The sequence below is a fragment of the Oncorhynchus mykiss genome, chromosome 14 (assembly GCF_057628025.1).
Source record: "Oncorhynchus mykiss isolate SJ-2025 chromosome 14, ASM5762802v1, whole genome shotgun sequence".
Taxonomy (NCBI): Eukaryota; Metazoa; Chordata; class Actinopteri; order Salmoniformes; family Salmonidae; genus Oncorhynchus; species Oncorhynchus mykiss.
The window spans coordinates 9140329-9152163 of record NC_143035.1 but is presented as its reverse complement, the minus strand read 5'-3'; the positions used below and the strand labels follow the sequence as shown (position 1 = coordinate 9152163).

Below are 11835 nucleotides of genomic sequence, written 5' to 3'. Positions count from 1 at the left end.
GACTAAATACTTTTTTGCCCTACTGTATATACTGTACTCTATACTACTGCATCTTGCCTATTCTGTACCACCATTCTGCCGTTCTGTACCATCACTCATTCATATATCTTTATGTACATATTCTTTATCCCTTTAGACACACAAGTGTAAGGTAGTAGTTGTGGAATTGTTAGGTTAGATTACTCGTTGGTTATTACTGCATTGTGGGAACTAGAAGCACAAGCATTTCGCTACACTCTAATTAACATCTGCTAACCATGTGTATGTGACAAACAAAATTTGATTTGACATACTTTTTTACACAAAATGAACAATTAACACTGACAATTATTTTCAATTGAGGATATTTTTTTATATATTTTTTTGTGAACACAAGACCTGAACATATCAAACTTAAACACAGTAAATCACAAAGGGCTTATAAAATGCCTTCACGTTCACACAAAATCACGGTGTATAATTTTCTATTCTCTAACTACAGCACAAAGGCTACTTCGAATACTTCTCTCCCAGTCTCCACAGAAGAGATAGCTGGATTGCTGGAGGTTTTCCACAGTGTAAATTACTGTGGTGTTCCAGATGGTCTATTTAGTCACCAGCTTATAATATTGTAATGCCGATCATGAAAATAACATACGCTACAGTAAGACCATTTTAACACAGAAGATGCCATAAAAAAAATATGAGGGCAGCCTTTATGATAATTTGTTTTTTTACATGCATATGAGAACGTTTAACGTATACATTAATATTTGGTCTAAGTTCACCAAATCAATTGCAACATGTCATATATAATAGCATCAAGCAAAGTCAGTGAATCCCAAATGAACATTTAAGCACAATAAACTGTATTCCACTAGTCTTAGCAAGACAAAAGCTTTATCCCATTGATGACAGAATGACAGAAATAAATCCCTTATGGTGTCCAATAACTGTATTTCCTTCAGTCTGGCTGCCATTGAAAAGTGAAGTCTAAAAGGTGTGTTTTTTTATTTTATCAGCAAGAGTGTACTCTAAAGTGTCATAGATAACCATTACACGTATACGAAGGATTAAAAATATGCAAATTCCCTTTGCATCATGAGCAGCCTGTCAGTGACCTACACAGAAAAAAGACAAAATGACAAGTTAGATGGGTTGTAGTCATTAACATTTTCCATTACTTTTATCGGTGCATCAATAATCAATGTTACATCAGGTTGGGGACTTGAGCCACTGGTCTTACTCAACTGTTGAGCACAATATTGATGCACTGTACTACATTTCCACATGATTATTTGAATTTACAGTACCAGTAAACATTTGACACCTCATTCCTGGGTTTCTCTTTATTTACAATGTTCTACATTGTAGAATAGTGAAGACATCAAAACTATGAATTAACACATATGGAATCATGTAGTAACCAAAAAAGTATTTTAGATTTGAGATTCTTCAAAGTATCCACCCTTGATGACAGCTTTGCACAATCTTGGCATTCTCTCAGCCAGCTTCATGAGGTAGTCACCTCGAATGCATTTCAATGAACAGGTGTGCCTTATTAAAAGCTAATTTGTGGAATTTCTTTCCTTCTTAATGCGTTTGAACCAACCAGTTGTGTTGTGACAAGGTAGGGGTGGTATACAGAAGATAGCACTATTTCTTAAAAGACCAAGTCCATATTATGGCAAGAAATGCTCAAATATGCAAAGAGAAACGACAGTCCATTACTTCAAGACATGAAGATCAGACAATGCGGAACATTTCAAGAACTTTTAGTTTCTTAAAGTGCAGTCACAAAAACCATCAAGCGCTATGATGAAACTGGCTCGCATGAGAACTGCCACAGGAAAGGAAGACTCAGAGTTAACTCTGCAGCAGAGGATGAATTCATAAGAGTTAACGACACCTCAGACCACAGCCCAAATAAATGCTTCAGAGTTCAAGTAACAGACAAATCTTGCTGTCCACAGTCCACCTGGCCGTGCTGCTGCTCCAGTTTCAACTGTTCTGCCTGCGGCTATGGAACCCTGACCTGTTCACCGGATGTGCTACCTGTCCCAGACCTGCTGTTTTCAACTCTAAAGACAGAGTAGAGATACTCTTAATGATCGGCTATGAAAAGCCAACTGACATTTACTCCAGAGGTGCTGACTTGTTGCACCCTCGACAACTACTGTGATTATTATCATTTGACCATGCTGGTCATTTATGAACATTTGAACATCTTGGCCATGTTCTGTTATAATCTCCACCCTGCACAGCCAGAAGAGGACTGGCCACCCCTCATAGCCTGGTTCCTCTCTAGGTTTCTTCCTAGTCACCGTGCTTCTACACCTGCATTGCTTGCTGTTTGGGGTTTTAGGATGGGTTTCAGTACAGCACTTTGAGATATCAGCTGATGTAAGAAGGGGCTGTATAAATAAATTTGATCAACATCAACTGTTCAGAGGAGACCGTGTGAATCAGGACTCCATGGTCAAATTGCTGCAAAGAAACCACTACTACAAGACACTAATAATAAGAAGAGACTTGCTTGGGCCAAGAAACACAAGCCATATGGACATTATACCGGTGGAAATTTGTCCTTTGGTCTTTGTGCGACGCAGAGTAGGTGAATGGATGATCTCCGCATGTGTGGTTCCCACCGTGAAGTATGGGGTAGGAGGTGTGATGTTGTGTGGGTGCTTTGCTGTTGATGCGGTCAATGATTTATATAGAATTCAAGGCATACTTAACCAGCATGGCTACCACAGAATTCTGCAACGATACGCCATCCCACCTGGTTTGCGCTTAGTGGGACTATCATTTGTTTTTCAACAGGACAATGACCCAACACACCTCCAGGTTGTGTAAGGGCTATTTGACAAAGAAGGAGAGTGATGGAGTGCTACACCAGATGACCTGGCCTCCAATCACCCAACCTCAAACCAATTGAGATGGTTAGGACCACAGAGTGAAGGAAAAGATACCAACAAGTGCTCAGCATATGTGGGAACTCCTTCAAGACTGTTGGAAAAGCATTCCAAGTGAAGCTGGTTGAGAGAATGACAAGAGTGTGCAAAGCAGTCAAGGCAAAGGGTGGCTACTTTGAAGAATCTAAAAATCTAATTTGATCTGTTCAACCCTTTTTGGTTACTACATGATTCCATGTGTGTTATTTCATAGTTTTGACATCACTACTATTCTACAACGTAGAAAATAGTAAAACAAATAAGAAAAACCCTTGAATGAGTGGGTGTATGCAAATTTTTGACTGGTATTGTACACAATCGCCATCCTAAGTAATGAATACCATATCTGATGTCCGGAAGTGGGCATTTCCTTTCATGAAAATGCTCTCTTCAGAAGTGGCGGAATCAAGACGTTGATAAACAGAAACTTAAGTGACCAAACCAAGTACAGGGGTTCCAGTGTCATGTTATGTATGACAATATAATAATTGACATGTTATCATTTAGCAGACACTCTTATCCAGAGCAACTTACAGTAGTGAGTGCATACATTTTAATACTTTCTTTTTCATACTGGTCCCCCATGGGAATCAAACCCACAACCCTGGCGCTGCAAGCGCAACGCTCTAAATGGGATACACGGGAATCAACATTTTGAGCACTCCTAAGACATTCCTTTCTATGTGAAAGCAATGGAGGCATGGGATGGGATCCCACACCACTAGTCCTTGTAGGGTACTACTACCTGTGGAAGGGCACTGCTAGACCATCTCATACTGGTTGTTGGTGATGTATCGAGACAAGCAGCAGGACAAGAATACCCCAATGAGCTAGGCAGAAAGTTAAACAGAGTTTCAATTAGGATGTGAACCAAAAAAAAGGGACAAGGTTAAATCTAGCATTTTCTTGATGATCTCACAACATTTCAAGATCCATGTTACAGGTTTGTAACATTATTGTATCCCCCCCCCCCCCCCCATGTACCTGGAAGAACGCAATTCCAAAAGATATCCCTGCAATGATTCCCAGGTTAGACTCCATCAAAGTGGTCACCAGTGAGAAGCAGCCCTAAAACATGTTGAGCAGAAGGAAAACAAACCTTTTACTATGGTTCCTTTAGGTTATAGCTGTTCATTACGCCTACTGATTGGCAAACACTTGATCTAAAATACTGACAAACTATGAATCAAAGCAGGGTCTGAACTTAGCTAACCAGAGACACAAAGCTGACAATTCTGTGTGATATGATAGATAGTGATATGGAGGCAGTGCTCTCACCGTGTCATACACCACGTCACGAGCCTTGTCAAGGTCCTTGAGCTTCTCGACAGAGCAGACCGCGTTCGCTTTGCAACAGCTGACAGGGACGCCATTGTCTTTGAAGTACTTTGTGGTGTTCCAGTCCTTGTAACTATTCACCCCACAGCAGTACAACTGTACAAAATACACATTTACTAATCATCAAGAGGAAATAACAACAGTGACTTCTAATTCCTACTTATATGGAGGACTTAGCCAAGTGGGCAAATCAAATAATGTTTTAAAAAGGTGGTTCTATTGTACGTCAATAAGTTATTTAATAATGTAAAAGACAGACCATAACCTAATACAATCGTATACCAACAAGATCTATGCACCTGAAAAAAAAGATGGCCGGGTCGTGGCCATCTGTACTGTAAAAGTTGATTAGAGAAATACTTCCGCAGGGTCTCTGATAAAATGTTGTTATAAAGATCACTTCTCTTAACAGAATGTTTTGTGGTCTTTGCAAAGGAACCAGATAGAATTAGGCTTCGCAATGAATAACAAAAATGATCACTTACAGTCCTCTGGATGGTGTCAACTGCAGAGCTTTTGGGGTCAGTGGTATTGTAGTTCGTCACAGCATCTTTATAGGCATCACCTAATACAGCCTTTATCTGCAATAAACAAAGGGAATTGGGTTTGATTTGTGGCAAACTGAATCCTATAGTAATGGCAAGTGTATTTTAAGTCACCTCATAGAAGTACCCACACATTGTTCTATACTAGCCTATAGCTTACTGCAACATAACGACCAGAAGGTCTTTGTAGTCCTAGTCAGAAACGTTGGAATAATCTATATGGGAGTATACCTCAGTGCACGGGTAATTCCATTTCTTATATATGAACATTTTTATACCTCAGCACCTGGTAAATTGTTTGTTGTGGAAACACTACTTTTGAAAAATATCTCACCTCATGTCTGAATAAGAAGCCAGAGATGCCAGCCACAAACTCCGCTAAGAACACCAGAATCAGGAACATGGCATACTGAGAGGGGAACAAAAACAAATTCTCATCAATTTACATACAAAGACTGCATGCAAAGACTAGAAACATTTGAGGAGAATGTGCAATACAAAATGTAACACTTTCACAGTGCAACTGACCAGTTTTAGCATCCATGGACTACCGCGGCATGTAGCGAAGCAACCAAACAGGCCAAAAATGACGATGATGGCTCCAGTCCCGATGAGGACATATGGCGCGTTGGTGCTCTTTTCAGAGGCCAGCTGGAAATAAGCTTCCAGGCTCACCTTCCCCCATACTCCAACAGCCAGAAGGATAACCCCTGTAAACTGGGAGAAAGCACAGACAGTCAGCTGGTCCTTTGTAGCTCAGTTGGTAGAGCACGGCACTTATAACGAAAGGGTAGTGGGTTCGATTCCTGGGACCACCCATATGTAAAACGTATGCACACATGACTAAGTGGCATTGGATAAAAGTATCTGCTAAATGGCATATATGATATAGAGTGCATTCGGAAAGTATTCACACCCGTTGACTTTTTCCACATTTTGTTACAGCCTCATTCTAAAATTGATTTAATTATTTTTTCCCCTCAATCTACACACACACACACAACACCCCATAATGACAAAGCAAAAAAGGTTTATACATTTTTGCAAATGTATAAAAAAAAATCAACTGAAATATTGCATTTACATAAGTATTCAGACCCTTTACGCAGTACTCTGTTGAGGCACCTTTGGCAGCAATTACAGCCTGGAGTCTTCTTGGGTATGACGCTACAAGCTTGGCACACCTGTATTTGAGGAGTTTTTCCCAGTCTTCGCTGCAGATCCTCTCAAGCTTTGTCAGGTTGGATGGGGAACGTCGCTGCACAGCAATTTTCAGGTCTCTCCAGAAATGTTATGTTGTCGTGTTGGAAGGTGAACCATCGCCCCAGTCTGAGGTCCTGAGCGCTCGTGAGCAGGTTTTCATCAAGGACCTCTCTGTACTTTGCTCTGTTCATCTTTCCCTTGATCCTGCTTGTCTCCCAGTCCCTGCTGCAGAAAATCATCCCCACAGCATGATGCTTCCACCACCATGCTTCACCGTAGGGATGGTGCCTGGTTTCTTCCAGACGTGACACTTGGCATTCAGGCCAAAGAGTTCAATCTTGGTTTCACCAGACCACAGAATCTTGTTTCTCATGGTCAGAGTACTTTGGGTGCCTTTTGGCAAAGTCCAAGTGGGCTGTCATGTGCCTTTTAATGAGGAGTGGCTTCTGTCTGGCCGCTCTACCATAAAGGCCTGATTGGTGGAGTGCTGCAGAGATGGTTATCCTTCTGGAAGGTTCCACATCTACACAAAGAAATTCTGGAGCTCTATCAGAGTGACCATCAGGTTCTTGGTCCGCTCCCTGACCAAGGCCATTCTCCTCCGATTGCTCAGTTTGGCCAGTGTGTGATTTTCCAAATCATGTCCAATCAATTGAACTTACCACAGGTGGACTCCAATCAAGTTCTATAAACATCTCAAGGATGATAAATGGGATGCACTGGAGATCAATTTCCAGTCTCATAGCAAAGGGTCTGAATACTTATGTAAATAAGGTATCTGTTTTTTCATTTGAATACATTTGCAACATTTTCTAAGAACCTGTTTTTGCTTTGTCACTATGGGGTATTGTGTGTAGATTGATGAGGGGGGAAAAATGATTTAATCAATTTTAGATTAAGGCTGTAACGTAATGAAATGTGGGAAAAGGGGTCTAAATACACTGTATATTTCTGCACTCTCAGGTCCATAAGGGGATTTTTAAGAAGTCTGGCCTAGTTCTGACACAAACTCAAGATTTAAGGCTCAAAAACAACCATCTTAATTATACACCTTGAGCACCTAACAATTTTATTCAGCTCAGTGTGACTGTTGTTGGGGGTCTTTACAAAGCTGAAAAAGCTTTGAGGTTGGTATAAGTGGCCTACAGATTTCTCACATGGAAGGCAAAGTCAACATGGAACTTAAACATCTCCCCCACAACCAAAAGCCCAAGTTCTCACATCAGTGAGCTCAGCATCTTCCCTAGAAAAATGTATTGCCCTTCCTTCTACAAGAGTCATTCGTCAGAGTGCTGTCATTAGTCCACCGGGCCATGAATGATACACATCACCCTCTATATATCAATAAACGGCTAAGATAAATATGTTATCGTGAACTTTGTACCCAGAAAAAAGCCACATTCAATTAATGGCATAGACAGAAAAATGCAAATTGAATAAACAGCATTGTTCACAAGATTTATAAAGAAAGCGGTTAGAAAAATGAAAGCTGTCTACCGGTCTTTAATGTCAACAAAAAAAAAGATATATCTTCACCTAAAACTACAGCTAAATAGATGTTTATGCTCATAATAATTATTTAGGTAGAATGCCAGCCGTCTGAGGTTGTTTCTCAGTCAACAACCATTTAGAAAAGCTGTTTACAACATCTGCCAATTTGCCGAATACTGTCAGCTCAAGCACTAGCGCAAAATTCACTCTTATGGAGCCAACTGTTACTCCTTTAATAAGGTCGAAGGTTCGTATATGTTATTTTCAGAGATAGACTGGCTCTAGCAGCCAAAACAGCCAAATGTTCCATCCAAACTTGAATCGACAGGGTTCTAGAAACATAGCCCTTTACTTTCATATCACCTCGAAATAATTTCACAAAAGCAAAATATAAACTTACTGTAAACCATTTTAACCGGCTTCATCACAGTTGCTGCTGATAGTATTTTTTCAGTGATGACACGTTTCTAGCGGCCTTCTTCCATTTCACACAGATGTTCGGATCATGCTAGATACAGTTCCCAAATAGCACAGGTGGTCACTGTCTTCTGTAAATAGGAGCTGTAACATGGAGATATGGCCATGTGGAAACACTAACCGTTACCCTATAAATGTGTGTGTCAATTTAACGTTTTGTTTCTCGCAGATATGAAAGATAAGGTCTATAATGCTTCCAAAACCGTACCGCAAGCGACACATGTTAATGTTCAGACTGGGCGTCTGGGCTCTTCACAAAACTCCCCCGTACAGAAGACTCCTTTCTCCAATGTGTGTAATGTAATAGAACTGAGAGCCATGATCAAGGGCTATACGAGCCTTAGCTGGTTGGAAATGATCGACTACATGAGCCCGGCAATCGACGTGAACAATCGAAATGCAGCCTCTTCTCGCGGACTGCAACACTCAAAAGAAAAAAGGTCGGGTTGTTTGTCGCTCCTGGAGTAAAGTTTATTACAACATAACGACGAACTGTGATAGGGCCCCAACTTTTACTGATAAAGTTTGCACATTATGTAAATTAGCTCGAGGCGTCGCTAAATATCCAATAAAGTTATTATTTTATACCAGAGTGTTGTCGCGCTATATCACGGCGAAATATTTCTTGACGAGGTGTTTATTTTCAATAACTCGAGTCCTTTCGCGTCAGCCGTAGCCTAACGTTATTCCTTTGTAAATGCCAATGGTTGGGAAAGGTTGCTTGTTGGCATCGCCGCTAACTTGGCCCATTGTTACGGTAGCTTGCTTGCATCAGTTATTTACATGTAAATACTCACCCAAAATATGAGACTGTAAGAAATAAGAAAGGTCTTGAGACATGTAATCACAGGCTTCGTTTGAAGCCTTCTCGATGGGGGAGACATGATGGCTATTCCGCAGAAATGGTCAGTCAAAAAGTATCGTTGTTGCAAAAAAGGGAAGAAAAGAAAATGACCAAGGCGCCGTGCTGGAAAACTTTTCTCGACTAAACAGAATCCAAGGAGAAGTGACGTCGTTGATCCAGATTCACACTCCGTGAAAATAAAGTACATTTCCTAGTTGTTTAAAAAAAAAATATTTATGGTGTTCCACAATTTAATATAATAACTTTATTATTCCCAAAGACAACTTCAGTTAATGCATACGACGTATGACACTAGGCCTAACACAATGACAAATGCCATATAAGATATTATTAGTCACAAAAATGTAATTTTCATCAAAAAATCCCTATTGATGCCGGTTGGCTAAAACACTACTAGTGTATCTATTGGTTTCATGAGGTAAAGACCAGAGTTAGCGCCCTGATTGCAGTACTGAATATTGCTGTATATGTATATTCAGTGTTTGATCATGTATTATTTATTTTCCGCTCTTGCGTGTGCTGTCAACGTCATGATTGACCTAATTGTCCGTTATGGTTTCCAATACAACAGTTTCAAAATTGTACGGGGAATTAAATGTTGTAAACATGATTAATTTCAGTAGGTGGATTTGAACATCACTCCTTGTTTTACTCAGGTGCGGTTTCGTGGACAGGGTTTAATTTAAATCAGGACTAGGATAAATTCTACTTAAATTACTCCAGATAAAAAACTGCCCTTTTTTCTTACCTTTATTTAACTAGGCAAGTAATTTAAGAACAAATTATTATTTACAATGTCGGCCTACCCCGGGCAAACCTAGACGATGCTGGGCCAATTGGGCACCGCCATATGGAACTCCCAACTCCCGAGCTGCAGTGCCTTAGACCGCTGTGCCACTCTGCTTAACTTCAGATGAATTAGTTATATACTAGGGAGTCCCAGACTAAGGTAAATAAGAACATACCAGTTATATTTGTGAAATCTGATTATATTAACGATGTGCACTTGGCGCTGACATGAGGACACTTCAAAAACCAGGGATGGGACTCTAATACATAAGCATTATGTGGAATTGGAGCAAGACACCTAGACCAAACAATGGACAGAAGTAAAAGAACACATTAAAAGAATTTCAGTGACTTCAAGAGGGAAAAACCCCCTCGAAGCGAATTGTGTTAAACCACCCAATTATCGAAAACAAACAGCATGATTCATCAACAGAAAACAAGAAAAATAATGCCTGGGCTATCATGTCTAATGAATACAACACATGAAAAAGGAAGCTACAACAATTTAAGTTAACTCTACTGTATTTATTGTTGGCTGTTGATTTGTGTACAACCATTTTTCAACAACCATTTTCCATCTAGCTAGTTGGCCATCTACATGTTGCTAGTTATACATGTAGTTATGTCTGTCATATTGAGGTATCTAGCTATAAATGGATTAATCCCTGATTAATCAAATGGATAGGTGTAAGCATCAGCATCTGAGGGTGGCCTGTCAGGCAGTCCAGGATCCAGTTGCAGAGGGAGGTGTTCAGTCCCAGAGTCCTTAGTTTAGTGATGAGCTTGGATGGCACTATGGCTTGAAAGCAGAGCTGTAGTCCATGAACAGCATTGTCATGTAGGTGTTACTTTTGTCCAGATGGGAAAGGGCAGTGTGGAGTGCAATAGAGATTGCGTCATCTGTGAATCTGTGGGGCGGTATGCGAATTGGGGTGGGTCCAGTGTCTGGGAATATGGTGTTGATGTGAACCATGACCAGCCTTTCAAAACATTTCATGGCTACAGACGTGAGTGCTACTGGGCAATAATAATTTAGACAGGTAACGTTGGCGTTCTTGGGCACATGGACAATGGTTTCCCTGTTAATATAATTATTTAGGCTATAACTGTTAAACTAGTGATGGATCAGGGTTAGGGCTGTATGATAGCCCTTGTAACTAGTCCAACAATGCCACCTAGTGGTAATTTATCGAACCGCATGTGATAAACGCGGAGGAACTTGTCGTCACTAGTTACCACAGCCAAAAGGTAATAAACCCGCCTATTTCTAAAATGTATCTTCTTAAAATGTGATTTTAAACCTAACCGTAACCACACTGCTAACCTTATGCCAACCCATAACCTGTTGACTTTGTGGCTGTAGTAACTAGTGGACACCGAGGAACTTCTACAGTAAAAATTGTCGTCTGGTTTGACTGGAGCGTTGGTGGGCTTCTTCTTTGCACAGAGAGAGAGAGAGAGAGAGAGAGAGATAAGAAAATAGACGCGAATAATTTTGTCAGTAAAAAAAAAAAACGATTTAACGAATTTACGTTTTAGTCGTGCTTATGGTCTGGACTAGAGCTCGCCTTACTTTTTTCTGCGCGGGACTATGGTCTCCACATTGGCTAAAGTCGATGCCTAGGATCACATTTATCTGAATTGTTGAGCGTAAAGACCGTGTTGTCATGTCACGATTCCATATCCTTTTACTATTCCTGGTGACCTTTTATCAGAGAGCTGCTGGGACACAATGAGGGTAAGACCACCACAGGGCACACACGGGTTTAATCAACGTTGTTATCACGTCATTTCAGTTGAACTAACGTAGACTATACCTTAAATTCACGTCTATGACCAGTGGGTAGATACATTGCGCTTGGACTATTCAGGTTCTTTACTCAAATATTAAATTTGGCAGTAGCCTTGATGTACAGAATGCATGCAAATGTTATTATATTCCTCATGCTGAATAAGTAGTTATGATTATATCCGGACATACTTTGAAACTATACTCGTAAACAACTATAAAACCATTATTGCCAGTACAGACACATGCTTTCCCTGTCAGTCTCATCTATGGCCCATAATAGGTTCCATGCAATGGGGAGTGGGGAACCAATATACACAGGCAGTTAGGAAAGCTAAGGCTAGCTTTTTCAAGCTGAAATCCTGTTGCACAAACTCAAAAAAGTTCTGGGACACTGTAAAGTCC

The 11835-nt window shown here is 40.4% G+C and overlaps 1 protein-coding gene across 2 annotated transcripts; it reads right to left on the bottom strand.

Moving 5' to 3' along the window:
* Positions 1 to 330: 330 nt before the first annotated feature.
* Positions 331 to 9346, bottom strand: tspan6 (tetraspanin 6). Of its 2 annotated transcripts, none has more exons than XM_021561055.3 (8): positions 8785 to 9346; positions 5345 to 5533; positions 5151 to 5225; positions 4757 to 4852; positions 4212 to 4367; positions 3918 to 4001; positions 3679 to 3763; positions 331 to 1100 (listed from the first exon to the last, which is right to left on the bottom strand). In XM_021561055.3, the coding sequence occupies exons 1-7, from the start codon at positions 9037 to 9039 to the stop codon at positions 3695 to 3697; spliced, it is 924 nt and encodes a 307-aa protein (XP_021416730.2). In that variant the 5' UTR covers positions 9040 to 9346; the 3' UTR covers positions 331 to 1100; positions 3679 to 3694. The 2 variants fall into 2 exon arrangements, with proteins under 2 accessions (XP_021416730.2, XP_036798775.2); XM_036942880.2 differs by having other exon boundaries at positions 3676 to 3763; positions 8785 to 9336.
* Positions 9347 to 11835: the final 2489 nt, after the last annotated feature.